Source organism: Cricetulus griseus, chromosome 8, assembly GCF_003668045.3.
Source record: "Cricetulus griseus strain 17A/GY chromosome 8, alternate assembly CriGri-PICRH-1.0, whole genome shotgun sequence".
Classification (NCBI taxonomy): domain Eukaryota; kingdom Metazoa; phylum Chordata; class Mammalia; order Rodentia; family Cricetidae; genus Cricetulus; species Cricetulus griseus.
Genome location: NC_048601.1, coordinates 88,422,806 through 88,438,676, shown reverse-complemented (window position 1 = coordinate 88,438,676; position 15,871 = coordinate 88,422,806). Strand labels below are relative to the sequence as shown.

At 42.8% G+C, this 15,871-nt stretch overlaps 1 protein-coding gene across 1 annotated transcript in view; it reads right to left on the bottom strand.

Moving 5' to 3' along the window:
* Nucleotides 1-15,871, bottom strand: part of Jazf1 (JAZF zinc finger 1) — a 304,686-nt gene that overhangs the window by 123,064 nt on the left and 165,751 nt on the right. Inside the window, exon 2 of the mRNA XM_027429650.2 lies at nucleotides 11,817-11,889. Coding sequence (XP_027285451.1) covers nucleotides 11,817-11,889 — 73 coding nt within the window. The remainder of the gene's footprint in view (nucleotides 1-11,816; nucleotides 11,890-15,871) is intronic.

Here is a 15,871-nt window from a genome sequence, read left to right as displayed (position 1 = left end):
TCCATGCAAATCCATCTCAATGTGGAAGACACAAAGTACAATGGGTCCACTTTATGCCAGCAGTGTGTCAGCTCTTCCTTGTAGGTTGTGGAGGTGTTTGGACATGGCCCACACATTTCACAGCACTCTTTCTCCACAACAGTGGGTGTCAACACTGCTTAGTCTGGGTGAAAAGCAAACCAAAGAGGAATAGCCTAAAATGTGTCCAGTGGACACTGTGCTTCTGAAGAAGACCCACCACGGATCATGGCTGAACTCCTGTTAACTTAAAGACTGATGCTTTGCTGCACAACCAAGAAAATACATACATGGATACTTCCAAGGAGAGCCAGTCAGTGTCAAGAGCCAGATTCAGTTTCTGGGATTTATATTCTGAGTAGATCCTACCAGGGACAAGAAGGAGTTGACAAGAACTGGCCCCACTATGTATAAATTTCATGTGCTCATGTTGTCACCTGACTCTATAGGGAGAGTGTGGTGACCAGTAAAGGTGGAAGCTGAGGATGGCCTCTGTCAGTCCTGCTCACCAAACATCACACAGTCCTAGCAGATAGTGCAGAGTGAGCTCAAAGCCAAGGAAACTACACTAACTGGAATCAGGCAGGGGAAAAGCCACCCCCACCCCTAATCCCATAAGGGCTGCCATGAGTGCAATGACCAGGATCCGATTACTACCTACTTAGACTGGAATGAAAATCCTCATTCATTTGGTTTTATCAGCAACTAGAGACAATGACATAAAATATAACTTTATGCTTTAGTTATTTAACTCTGGTTACTCCTCATGGTCTGCATGTCTAAGTAAATAAACAGACATTCATAAACACCTACAGGGTTTCAGAAGCAATTGTGTCAGGCAAGTCAGGAGCTGGCACATCAGAGAGTTGAGTCTCAGCTCTATCTGCACCCACACAGTGATGAGAGGAATCACCAATGTCTCTGCACATCCAGAAAAGTGCTAGGACAGGGCTGCACAAAGACCGGGGGTTCATACCCCAAGTCTGCTATTTGCTAGCTGTGTGAACTTAGGCAAGCCAATGGATCTCTCTAAACCTTGTGAAAGAAACAAAAAGAAAGGGGGGGGAGAGAAGGAAGTAAGGAAGGAAAGAAGAAAATGCCATCTACAAAAGATATGATTTCACAATAAACCAGATCTTCGTGAGTTATCTATAGACTTCTTGTAAGACAGAAAAGGTTATACATGTTTTAATGCAGATGGCAATATGCAAAAATGCATTACATCTGATGAAAGACTGGCACATTGTGGGAAAGATCCAAGTCAAGAACACAAAGACTTGGAACCACACTATTGGTGTTGGAATGCTGCTGTCCAGGGCTTGCTGTGCAAGTGTGCAGACTAGAGTTCAATTCCCAACACCCATGCAAAAAGCCAGATGCGGTAGTGAGGTATGTTCACTCCAGCCCTGGGAAGGCAGAGACAGCTCACTGTCCAGGCAGCCAGCCCAGCACAATCTATGAGCCCCAGGTCCCAGTGAGATAGCGTGTGTCAACAAATAAGATGAATGGCTTCTTTGGAATGGCACTTAAGTTCGACCTCTCACCTCTGTGTGCACCCCCTCCCCTATGTACAAATGGGTGTTAGGGCCCAGCCCTGAATCTTCACTACTTGAAAACTGTGATATTCCCAGGACTCAGGAGTTTGAACCTCTAGTTGGGATGCAGCATCCAGTGCCTTTCAATCATGAATTTATGAAGCTAATCACAGCATTTTCAATGTATCTATACTAGTCAAACTGTAGTTTTAGATGCCACTATTTATTTCTATCACAGTATAAATGTAGCCAAAGTATCAAAATATTTCTGACTCATCCACATGAAATTCTGGAAGCTATTAACTCGGTGCCTAAGCTTTCTCATTTGAGACTTGGTTAAGAAACATATGTGTCATTATATCACAGATTTGTCATTTTTACTATTTTGACAACTGTATTTTATGAATTAGTTTTCTTTGTAATTCTATATATTTTAGTTCATGAATTTAAAAACATTATTTTGGGAAGCAGTCCAAGCATCATCTTCTTCTTCTTCTTTTTTTTTTAACAGCTTACTAAAGGGGTCCGAGGCACAGAGCTGGCTAACGGGGGGGGGGGTGTCCTACTCCTCAGATGCAGATGGAGGTGATCGACTGAACAACTGCAAGGACTAATGGCACAGCCAAGGACACCGAGTGCCACATGCTGACAACACTGGGGCAGGGACACCTCCTTCTGGATAACGCGCCTCACTCTTTAAACACCACCATTTCAATGCAGCTCCCAAGGAGCTGAGCTTACTGCTGCTTCCTGGCTCACTATCCTCTCCTGCTGGGTGGCCTTGTGTGTTGTTTGGGGTGACAAGTCTATGTCTATGTGGAGATCTATTCTTTCTTGGCCCAGACTTCTGTAGCTGGAAACCACCTGTGTTCAGGCCAACGGTGAGTAATTCCAGGGAAGAGCCTGCACTGTAGCTGAGGACAGGAAGGACTCACAGGGACAGGGAACTGACTTAGCTGTACTGCTTCTGAGCCAATGACCAAGGTCTTGGCCATGGTAGAGGAAATGAGAGCAAGTTATTTAGAAGCTGGGACATGGAACTGATCTAAAGCTTGCCTGTGAAAGGCCTTCAAAGCAGAACCAGGCTTTAGGTTCGGCATAATGAAGCTCAATGTGAGAAAATTAAGTAATGTTTCAAATTGAGTCCCAAATCAACAGTCTCAGCAATATGAGTGCACTCTGCAAACGGAATGCACTACAGCTACAGAGGGAAGATTCATGGTCTTCTTAATTAACTCCGAGGTGCCGCACATAAGGGGAAACCGATAAATCAAGTAGATTACTGCCAGCAATCTGAATTTCCAAATGAAATAAGAGAGGTACAGCACCTTGAGTCATTTTGTAAATGTGCATGGTGGGGGTGGGGAGATCGCCAAGGTCATCTCTTAGGCTGTAATTCGCCACTCGGTGATTTAGTTTTATACCACGTGCCAAGTATTTGCTATATACTCAGGTGTGAGACAGCAGGAAACAAAGATGAGTGAAACACAAAACACACACACAGACACACACAGACACACAGACACACAGACACACACACACACAGACACACACACACACACACACACACACTGATTGCTATTTCTGCATTTATCTAAAACACACTGCATACCCACTGTGCAACAACATTCTAAGAGCTGAGGATGCAGTCATGCTGAGTGAGAATCAGAAAGTCCCTGACCCTGGGAGGCTCACAAGTTAGAAGGGGAAGCAGGGACTCAACACACCATCAAATAAGCCAATGGATTTCAGGCAGCAAGAAGTACTACGGAAAAAGACCAAGAAAAACAAAGGCTCAGGGCTGGCCAACAGCAAAATCAGGGATGGCCTGCAGTGTAGGAGACATCCAACCAGATGAAGAAAGGAAAGAAGCAGCAGCCTGTTTGACACACTCTGGTTGAAGACTGTCCCAGCAGAGGGGGCAGTATGGACCATGCCTTTGAGCAGGCAAAAGCTTGCTGTACTGTAGGGATGGAAGGCGTGGCTGGTGGGAGTGGGAGGCTAGAGGAGTGGGAGGCAGTCCTGATCCCAGAAGCCCCTTGGCAGTGGTAAGAAGTTCTGTCTTAATTCTAAGTGTGATAGGTCAGAGGGAGAAACAATCTGGCTTAGATTCTTCTTAGGCAGAAAGACATGCAAAGAAATGCTGGCTAGCCTATCACATGAGTCAGGGCCCATAAAGATGGCTCTGCTTCATCTTGGCTCAAGGTCAGAGAGTTCAAAGCTGTCCTTAGTAAGTCAAAAGACCTGAAGGTCTAAGGTGTGGCTACAGTAGGATGTTTGATCTTGGCCTTGGGTGTCTTATCCAAATAACAACAGATTTGGTATAAGGCATGGTTACGTTTGTCTCTCAAGGCCATACAAGGAGAAACTGAACCTAAGGTATGGTTACCAAGTCCTTGGAGAATTGAGGAAGAAAGTCTGTTTGTCCCCCTTTTGGTTAAGGTATTTAAGAATGGTGAATAAACTTGTGGCGTTCAATATTCATCGATTTTGCCCTCCTGATTTTATCCTGTGTCTCTGTCTTTCTCTTAATGTCTTTAGCTTGACTTTCTCAATCCACACAACCCCCTCACAGGTATGGACCATCGGCAAGTTGGTTGGATTCTGACGGTTGCCCCACAAAGACAGCTTCCCAGGCAAATGATGATTAATTCCCATTGTGGCTTTATTAGTGGTAAAGGGCACAAAACCATGCTAACAAGGCTGGCACTGACCTAAATACCCAATAATCAATGGTAGAAAAGCAGACTAAACAGTACATATCCACACGTTAGAATTCAATTTAAGAAGCATTGGATATATCTATATTGACCTGGAAATGTCAAAAGAGAAATGTGCATGTGTGTGCTCTATGTATGCATCTTCCTTTCCTTAGCCACCCCAGGCTCTTCCCAGAGCATCTTGTCTACAGACATGTCTGCACACAGGGAGAATATTGATAAAACTGAATCACCCTAAGGTATTGACATTTACTTACTTGGTGTGGTAAGTTTGGTAGAAGACTGGAAGAAAAGCTATTGTTCTCAAATATACTGTATACAATTTAAACTTTTACAGTATTTAGTGGTCATAGTGAATGATATCAATGCTATGATTTTGAAAAAGAAACTTGACCAAGGGCATAAATAATTTCTGGAGGTTGGGGACTCTTCATAAAATAGGTTGCAATGTGTCTGGATGAACAGGATTATCAAGGCCAGAACAATGCCAGAAAAGGACCCAAGTAGAGGGCAAAACACAATAGCTTCTATACATGGGGCTGACAGATGGACCCTTTGACAGCTCTTCTGATGGCAAAAGGAGGCTGTAGGGAGAAAGGCACAGGGAGAGCCTTAGGGGATTCTTGGTCAATACAAACAGCAGGTTATAAACAGGAAAGAGTGGCAGGAGAAACAGACCAAGTGGGTGCCAAAGTTACACAACGGAAGCCTGAGGAGTTGAAATATGGGCTGAGGGAAACAAATAGAAAATGTTTTTCTGGAGCCTAGAAAAACTTGGTGTATCTAGACTAGCAGGTAAGCAGACACCACGGAACAATATTATCAAGAGGCCATTTTGGAGGGGAAGTGACATAAAGGGATGGCACTGGGTTAGTGCAGCCTGCCTAGAATGTTCTTGGGGCTACAGGCAGACATTAATGAGAATTTGCAGAAACTGGGACAGAGTGGTCAGGGAATCTCTTCAGGTGACAACTAAGTTCATGGGATACAATGAATACAGTCAGGGAAGGAAAATACAAGAGATTAACACAGAGAAAGCCAGAATTCTGGGGACAGAACTCAGGGAAAAATCATTATTTGTGTGGCAAAGAGGTAGAAGCAACCAGCCAGAACCAGTTAACAGCTGAAGGAAGAAAAAGGATTTATATTTATGTCAGGGTTTCCGTGTAGCTAGACTGGCCACAAAATTGCTACATTGGGGGAGGGGGCGTTTGAAAACCAAAGTATCATTATCGTGTAAATAGGGTAAGGTCTGAAGAAAGATGCCATGTTTACGAATCAGAGAAAGACAGAAGAACGGAAGGAATTCTTAGGTTAGGGACCTTACAACATATGTGATTCGCCTAAAAGGAGTCAAGGAGAAGGGGTCTGAAGCCTCAGAGAGATGGATGCGGTGTGCTGGCCATGGTGACAGCTTTGAAGAAAGCAGGAGGATGAAAAGAACAGGAATGAAAGACCCAGGTGAATTTGGAAGTGAAGAGGGGCATTCAGGGGGCAGTTAGACCAAATACTGAAATGGCCTCTGCTCAGCTAGTTAGCTGAGGTCATGTACTGATGAGGGGATGGGGCTCACTTGGAAATTTCCTGCAGGCTGGGATGTAGTGGCATCTAGCCTTGCCAGTGTATTTGTGTTAGTGGCCACACTCCTTTGGGCGTGACTTCAGGTGTGGATGGAACCTGAAAGAGGGAACCGTGAGGCAGGGCTTGGCTCTCTCCCTCTTGGGTCAGGGATCTAATCCAGAGAAAGGCTGCAGCAGCTCCTTATTGTCTGTGTAAGTTGTTAACCAATAAAACACCCATTTATCATCTATCTTCGGTCTAGTGAGCTCATTATCCCCCACCTTCGCTGAGAAACATTAGAAATTGAGCTGTGTTCAACTGAGTACATTTTGATAACAAGGAAATGATGGTGAACAATGCAGAAGGTGCAGTGAGGTGGGCAGCCTGTGTTCGCCATGGGGTGAGTCACAATGCCTGGGCTTTTCTGCAGTGAGGCCCAGTAGCTGCAGGGTAGAGAGATACATGGGAGTTTTATCTGAGGCTAAGGATTGAAGACAGTGAGGGGCAAGATCATGGGGACAAGAGGGTGCATCTAAATGGTAAATTCACAACTGCTACCAAGCACCCCATCTGACTTTGGAGGCATCTCGAGGCAGGAAGGCTGGGATTAGAATTCTGAGACCAATGTAGCGCCAGGGAGTCCACATGAAGGAGCAGCACGAGGGATTGTCAATGGGGAAATTGCTTAGGACAGAGTCCTGGAAATGACAAGGAAAGCAAAAAGGAAATCAATGCCTGCTTCTAGGTGGTTTTTTTAGCATTAGTGAATTGTTTTGAGAAGAAAAAAATCCAATCTCAAAAAATATTAAAAATAGGGGAAAAAGCCACACAACTTAGAACTGGACTCAAAGATTTGTAGGAGTAGTCAGAAATACTGATGAGTAAACACGACAGAGACTAAAAACAAAGTGGCCTGAAGCAAGGCAAATGTGTGAGTAAACCAGTGGAGAGCACTGACTGCCCCGGGCATGTGCTGTCAGCTCTGGGGGCTAGAGACCCAGACCTAGTGTGTGTACCATCTGAAAAGCCCTGCCAACTCACCTTTCCTACAGTATGTTTTCTGCCAGCAACACAACCAAATTTTGTTGGAGCAAGCCACAACACTGGAGAGGGCTCTCTTTTTCAGCTTCCCAGTGTCCCCCAAGAACACATGGTCCTTGCACAGAATAGTGAACAGGCCAGGCTGGGAGAGAAACATTACAAGGCAAATTTGGCAAGCAGCCATCTCAGCTTTGTTTCAGTGGATGTCCATAAAACATGGGCTAAGAAAATGGTAGCTCTATGCCTGGCATTTGAGACCTAACAGCATGTAACATGTTTATGGCATGCATTAGGCCACAAACTTCAGTCTGGGACTGGGGCACATAGCAGAGACTTCAGATCTGGTAGACAAAGGAGGGGGCTAGGAAAGCATGGTTTGTACTGCAATAAACATGACTGCTCTTAGAAGACCATAAACAGGTGGTTTTATGAAGAAAAAAAAAAACCCTGTGTTCTTAGATTTAAAAATCAAATGGTTCAGTCTTGTTTGTATAAATAAGAGGAGGCTAGTGCAAGCTTCGTTAATTACAGCATGTTCTACGAGGCTATGACTGATTATAACCTGGCAAAAAATTAGTTCAACTGAAAAAGCAAGAGCAAGAGGTGGGAGGATTAGGTGAGGTTTTGGAGTGAGAAGAAAGGGGGCAAAAAGAGAAAAAGCTTTCATTAAACAGTTTATATTCTAGTAGAAGGAGAAATCAAAACAAAGAATCCAGACTCGTTTTATTTTTCTTCAAAACAAGCTCTTATTCAGTGTAATTTCACTCTGAATCCTTGAACACCGTGATGTTGCTTTCAAATCCTTTCATACAAGCACCATTTAGTCCTCTCAGACTGGGCCTCTACTGAGCTCTGCTCCCTTTATCTCAGGGAAAACTGCATGTCTAGCGGGTTCTTAGCGTACCCAGATGCTGCGATACTAGATGGTACCATGAAGACTTCTGAGTTTTCCTGAAGCAGCTAGTTCAACTTTAGGGTGATCAATCTGAACTCATACAGATTTTATATTTGATTATACCACATTTGTAGGACCCCAGCTGTATCTGAAGACCATCTATCTTAGTTTGCCTCCTCTGGGGGTCTTATGGGATCTTGACTTCAAGCCCTATTACTCCTAGAACAAAGTATTGATTTCTCATCTGAGACCTTTCTTTCTGGTATCAGTAACATGGTTATAGAGTATTTACATGTTTCCATGCTGATCAGGCTGGGATATGGATATATATATATATATATATATATATATATATATATATCGAGAATGTCTAGTGCTTAAAAACCATTATCTCATATAATTTCTCTAGCTATGGTGAGACACTTAATGATAGCCATTGCTTAGTACATTTTTATGTTGTAAGTTGGATGAATGCTGAGTGGAAGAGTACAATTTTAAATTTTCCCCCAAAGATTCTCCTGTGAACATGGGCAGTTTTTATAGAAGAATTCTTACAGTTCTCAGAATCATTTATTCACTTACTTATTACTTATAATATATACATTCCTTCAGTAAAAATCACTGAGGGTCAACAATGGGTTCAGCATTGTCCTGGATGTTGGGAAATGAAAATGTCCCTGCATTCATGAGGCTTATTTCACGGTGTAAATTATTCTGGCCTCCTCCAAAGCAACACACCCTCTGCTACCATCTCTCTCATTATCGTCTTTTGCTTACATAGCATCGCTAAGTCATGGTTGCTGACATTTGTTTTATGTGAATCAATCATCTCAACAGAGCAATGACGGAATGACTTGAGATGAGGGGAACAGGCAGGAAGGGTGTGCCATCTGCCACACAGCTCGCTAATAGCAAACAGGACTCCAAGATGAACAGCCTGACTCTGCATCATGTCTAAATAAGAGAAAGGGAAGAAATACCTCCTAGGGAAAACACTGGTAATTCTAGAGCATAAAAATTAGAAGGTGATCAAGTGATCATGTTTGGGCACAATTTTGTCTTCCTTTTCTCTAGCTGATCATGAGAATTAGAAAACAGAACCAAAAGCCATTCTGTATAAACCTCATTCCTTGGGGAAGCTTAGGAGAGAGGTGAAGTGAGATGCTATTTTAGCAATCTCAAATGATGTTTTCAGAACACTAGTCCCATCAGGTGCCTCAAGCAAGAACCACATCAGAATTAGATAATCCGGTTTAGAGCCTGAAAATGGGTATCAAGCATAGAGGAAGAGGATATGATATGCCCTGTTATGCAGAAAAGTTTGAATTGAGATAGGGAATCATTTGCAGCTATCTGGCCTTGAACCTGTGATCCTCCTGCCTCAGCGTCCCAGTTGCTGGGGTCACAGGTGTGCAACATCATACCCAGCTTAGAAATCTATTTCACTTAACTCAAGCTCCCCAACATTAAAGCCCATTGTCTCCTCCTGTGAGTAAACAGTCACGTGGGAGTGCTCTTGAACCACTTGAATTAATGTTATAGGAAAAACTGTGATTCAGCTTTCAGAGTGAACGTTAAACCAAATTAAAATCATTCTTAGAGGTCAAATCTCCAGTTCACTGCACCAAGCAGTGCAGGGGAATCTTACAAAGAGGGTCAGGGCTGTAATAGAGTTAGATATAAAATTTGTATCCAGCAGCAAATGATGAGAATGAAGCACAAGAGAGCACTAATTTGTGCTCACACACAATGAATCTTCACAGTTTATACCAAATGCTGTATGTATTTGAAAATTAAATGGATCTGGAAATTACAATTTTTGTAATTGTAAAAATATTCTGGAGGGAACACAGAATAATTAACAACATTGGCCATGTATGATATTGCATCTTTAATGCTATCTCCAACACCTATTTCTGGATAGTCACAAGTGATTAAAAAGTTACCTTGTAGCCAAGAGTGGTGGTGCACACCTTTAATCCCAGCACTCAGGAAGCAGAGGCAGGCAGATCTCTGTGAGTTCAAGGCCATTCTGGTCTACAGAGTTCCGGGACAACTAGAGCTACATAGTGAGATCCTGTCTTGAAAAAGCCCAAAAGTTACCTTGTCTCCTTAAGCAGCTACCTGAATTGCTCAGACAATAACCTGACCATGCCTGCTTCTTTAAGTGGGTTCTAGGAACTGAACTTAGGTCCTTGTGTTTGCAAGGCAGGCATTTACTGATTGGGCCATCTCTATAACCTTCACCTTCACCATTAAAAAAAAAAAAAGAACAGTCCTCTCTTGCACTAGGCATGGTAGTATGCATGTAATTCCAGCTTTCCAGGACAGAGGTAGGAAGACTACTTCAAGTTCAAGGCCAGTTTGGCTTAGATTTATAGCTCCAGGGGCTGAATAACAAGATTCTACTTCAAAAACAAAGCCAGAAAAACAAAATAAAACCCCAAATCAAAGTAGCAAAACCAAAGAAAGAAGCAGAGACGTATGGTTTTGTCATAGTCAAGGTACTGTTAAGCAGGTGTTTCTCCAGCCTTAGAGCTCTCTTCCTCATCAGCGGTAGTTTTGTCTAATGTTGGCACTAAGCTTCTCTTCTCTCCTCAAGGTCCCAAAGACTTAAATTACTCTTGTTTGTATTATGGCCAGGTTTGCATAAATAAAACCCTCACTAGGTTTTTGTTTGCTCCCAACAAACAAATATTGAGAGTGTCTACCACACGAGGAGTACTAAGTCCCCAGCACAGCACATCTCCCACAAAAGCGTCTATTGTTCAGCACTGATAACCTGTCAAGCTTACACATACTTTCTTTATAGAAAGGTAGCTAGTAAGCTTGCTAGTCTACTGGAGATGTCTGCTCCTTTAGACTAGATCCATCAACATCTGTAGGCTAGACTGGTACCGTTCTATGACTATATGACGACTAAAGATTTTCGGCTGTCTTGCTAAGTATTGGAAATAGCACAGCATCTGTGAAAATCTTAGACATCTTTATGTAATCTGATGCAATTATTAAGGTATTCTAACAACATATGTCAAAACTATGGATGTTATTTGGAAAGCCCAATGAGCAGGAAATAAAAAAATGTCATGCACTTAGATGCTTTCATTAATACATTCCTTTGAAAACATGCTTCATTACAAGTACTCGAAGCTGAGCACAGGTGACTATGTCCCAGCAGGAATTAACTACGTTTCCTAAAACAAACCAAAATGAAAAGTGCAGATAATTCATTGGCAAATTTCCTCTCCAGACCTTGGTCCACACTCTGGCACCAAGAGACTAAAAAAGATCTTTGCCTTATGGGAAAGGGATAGCCAATAGAAATACATCCACTGAATTATGGGCAGAGAGTTCTCATTCTCATTAAAAACTAATTTTGCTCTTACTCTCTCCACTTTGCTTTGAGAGTGTGTGTTTTCTTAACCCAAAGGTGACTCTGAGTTCTTGCCCCCAAATTACTGTCTCCTTAATTATTTGAGTTGGCTGAAAACACTAAGTCTTCTTTTAGGTTTGATATTCAAGCACAAAACAGTTTTCTAAAGTTAGGCTCAGAATCAATTTAAGTGAAAACTCATGTACTCTACACATATGGGGGCAGCTGCTGACAGTATTTCTACTAAAAGATGAGCTGCTACAAAATGACTTTCTGAAATGAAATGATTTCAGTTTGTTAGAGTCCAATATATTCTGATATTCCAACTATGTTTTGAATTCATAAAAAAGGACCTTTCACCCCAAGATTTAAAGGTTCACTCAAACATAAATCCACTAATCTCCCACACTGCCCCACGAAGTCAAAAGTACATGCTCCAACTCTGCATACAAAATACTTGCAAAATGAGCTTGTAAATCAGCTGTGTATTCAGACACATGCACAGTGGGCTGCAATCTAGATCCCTCAACACAGGAACGAGAGATCTCCACATAGAGGTTGCTCTGAAACCATCTAATCAGCACATTTTAAAACTGAAAACATTTGCTGGTAAACAGATACATCCAATGAGCAGTGCAGCAGCAAACAGCAGCTGTCCTTCTGGAATGACTTACCTATTAATGTAACTGAGGGCCACATAGGTTGGCTGCTGCAATTCTTGCTTTTCTAAAACACGTGGATCTGTATCTGCAACAAAACACAATTACAATTTTTTTTACATCAGAATATATGAGGCTCCCTAACAAAAAGTAACAGAGGTTAAAGAGAGAAAAAAGATTAAGTTAGAATAGGAAAACCCAGTCTCCAAACAGTGCATAATGATTTGTTCATTCATTCATAAATACAAGATATTACATTGCTTTTCAAGAAATTCCAAACATCAACAGTGATAAAACACCCATCTGTCACACAAGCTCTTGAACAACCCCCTCATAAATACTGGTTTTCACTGCATACAGTTCCAATGCTGGCCTGGTTTTCGTGGTTAATCGGCCTAAGAAAGCAAGGTTCTGTTAATTATGCTCACTTCAATACTGGAACAAATTAGTTTACATTGAAAAGCTCCATCAATTTGAAAATCTATGGAGTATTGTTCTTCCTAACTGAACACTTCTGAGTCCAGATTCCTATTCTGAAGGGCTCTTCTCCTTTGAATGTGTAATGAATTGATTATAGCTATTTTAGACTCTTCTCTTAGTGCTTCAGAGTCAACAAACAGCACACCCTGGGGTTTTCCTCTCCAGAGGCAGAATGCCACACCACAGCTACACCTCACAACGGCGCTTCTCCAGTATAGGCCAGTAACGTATGTGCTCACAACCAGGAGCATATTCTCACTTTCTAAATACACGCAAAAGAAATGATTATATAACAGTACATGGGGCACCGGAGTCACTGTGTATTGTTTTCATGAGGGAAGGTTAAAGGATTTCACACTAATTTCTTTGCATTAAGACCTCATCCACACCATCATATGACTGAATTCTCTCAGCTGCAGGTGGCAGAAACTCCTCTGATGTCATGACAAGCATTGCTTCAAACACCTTTTCAAGACAGTGTTTACACATGTGGTGGGTGTGAGGCACACTAACGCCAACATGAATTAACAGGTGACGAGGAAGAGAGCGACTCGGTGCCAGAGAACATGGGTGGCGAAAAAAAATCAGGTTGACATTGCTTTTGACCTTGAGAGCATACACCTGGGCAGCAGCAGTGCCAGCTTTATTCATTACGTCCAAGTTAAGAGTCTCATGTTCCCTCTATGGTTTTCCCTGTGCCAAGAATCCCAGGGAGCTCTATTCAGAGATCTTCCTTCCTTGGGTCCCTGCCACTGTATGTCCTTGAAAGCTGAATTAGGAACAAGAGATAAAATGTCTATGGAAGGCTTCGTCAAGCCCAGACTCAAGGCTCTGGCAGAGCAGATGAGAGCAGATCAGTAACTCACACTTCCTCCCCTTCTTACCCCCAGTTACTAACACAGCTGAGGCTGCAGCCTGATCACTGGTTTAGGGATAAACTCAAGAGCTGTCAAGATACAAGGAAGGCACTTCTCAAGGGCACATGGTTTTCTTTTTGTTATCCCAATGGTTGGGACTTATAACTTTTCTCCTCCTGCCCCCAGGGAAGTCTCATGTAGTCTAGACTGTAGTCAACGTGTTACGGAGCACTGAACGACCTTGAACTCCTGCCTCCACCTCCAGAGTTTTATGCAGGGACTACAGGCATGTACCACCACACTGTGTGTTTTGGTTTTGTTGTGTGCATTATTTATTTATTTATTTATTTATTTATTTATGTTTTTTGAGACAGGGTTTCTCTGTGGCTTTGGAGTCTGTCCTGGAACTATCTCTTGTTGATCAGGCTGGTCTCGAACTCACAGAGATCCGCCTGCCTCTGCCTCTGGAGTGCTGGGATTAAAGCCGTGAGCCACCACTGCCCAGCTATGTGCTATTTTTAACAATCATTCCGAGTGCCATCTTCAAGCTCACAAAAAAAAAAAAAAAAAAAAAAAAACACCTCTGCTGGTGTTATTTGGTGGGTCAGCCAACACTCAGTAATGAACTCAAACTTTGGCTATGACTTAGTTACTGTACATTGCTGGGACTTTATATACTTAGAATTGCTTATAATTTAATAAAGTCAGAAAACAGCTCTGCTGTTTCTCAAACACAACAAACCTCCCTGGTGATCTGTTGGTGTGGGAAACACTGAGAGCAGAGGATGTACTCTTGGTCTGGAGGGAGATCTCCTTCACATTCTATGTTTCCAAACACTACTTCCTGCTTGAGTGCATCGAAACTATGTGTGTGCGGGGGTGGGGGGGGGTAAAATGATGTGGGTGGAAGGGCTAAAGGTTGCAGCAGTAGCAGACCCCAGAGAGCCAAGTGCCCACCCAGCTGGATAAGTGATTTTGAAGAGTTGGCCGGGAACCTTCACTTTTCTTTGTAATCATTCGGTGATTCTGATATTAATTAATGGGTGCAGCTGGCTTTCATCCTTGCCCTCAGCGGGTAAACTTGCAAAGACAGAGACAGTTGGTTTGGCACACTCTCCCAGCATTCTGGGTGGGGCTTGCCAAAGCCTCCTCTGGGCTCTCAGGACCTCCTGCTAACACCATGATAACATCCAGGAGTACTTCACTTTTCTCAACTCTTCCATCACTGTAGCACCTTGCTCTTCAGTGCCCACACATACATACAGGGGCGGACAGTGAGAATATTGAAGACTTTGAGTTAAACATGGTAGATCCACCAAGCACATTTGTTTCCTTTACCATTCAGGGCCCCGTTAAAATGTAGTGGCGGATAGGAAAAACCGGGGAGGTAGAGTGAACAGGAGTCAGAGATAGGAGAGAAGTTATTTCAAACAGTGTTTTGAGACATAACAAAGGAATATGAGAACATAAAGAGGCTTGCATATAAAGTTACAAACTCTTAAGCCTACAGTGGGGACACAAGAGACAGGAACTAAGCCTTTCAGGAGCCCTGGGAGACGAAGCACTCAAAGATGCCAGCTACAGCATGCAGACAGCACAGAGCTTAAAACAGAGAACTCTTTAAGAGGTTATGAAGACAAACTAACAGGTCACCAAGTGCCTGTGGATGGAGGGACAGAAAAGGGGAGAAGGCAAGGCAAGAAACAGTATTGCAGAGCACTGGCAGCCAGCCAGGACTCTTTCTCTGATTCCATTAAGCAGGTGTAGAGAAAAGGAGCCCAGATGTTGACATCCTGTGATTCCTTAATTAAATGATCACCCTGCAGTTACAACCACAGCCAATAAGCTCCACCTGTGCCTCCCCACAGGCTTCTATCAGCTTTTCACCACTGTGGTGCTAAGGTTAAGCCAGTGACACCCAAGGAATGATGAGTAAGCACCGCAGGCCAAGGCTTGACCTGAGTCAAAGCCACCAACACAAACACAAGACAAGGTAAGGAGCAAGGGAAGAGAGGGAGCCAGGAAAGAAGAAAGGGGTAGGTATGAGGGAATGAAAGCACAAGCCATGAAAGCATGCAAGTCTCTGTGACATGCTTCCTTAAACCAAGCTGGGACCATCAGGGCTAGAAGCAGAAGCTCCATGTTCTGAGTCTTACTGAGCCAGGATTCTGGTCACCGGCAGGTAAAGTCAATTTGCTGCTCCACCCAGTTGTAATAGTGGACTCCACACAAACTTTACAGTTGTCTTACAAGACTAGTACATTTTTTGTTGCAACTGTTACTCCATTTTTAAGACTAAATGTGTTGAACCAACAATTTACAAAGACTGACTTTTAAAATTCATTGCTGGTTTACTTCAGTTGCTGAAATAAATATTTCTTGTTGGCACTGGGCTTTAAAAAGCCATATGAGTGTATGTAACAACCAGCCTCTGAATGGGCCAACTTTTCCTTAGTTTATAGACACGTCATTTGAACCTTTTCCCAGGCCATAATTTCCATTACAGGAAAGTTAGTGCAAATTATACTGAGGCCTTTGCCTTCCCCAGCTCACTGTGAAATCCAGATGCAGCTAAGTGTTGCTGTAAACTTTATGAGTTTAATATCTAGAAGTCAGGGATTCTATGTGACACAATAACAGCATGCATTAAAAAGCATTCATGCTTACATGTAGAGCCTGAGTTTTCCTGCCATGAATGACTAAACATGACTGAACCAGGAACTCTGGATAGTG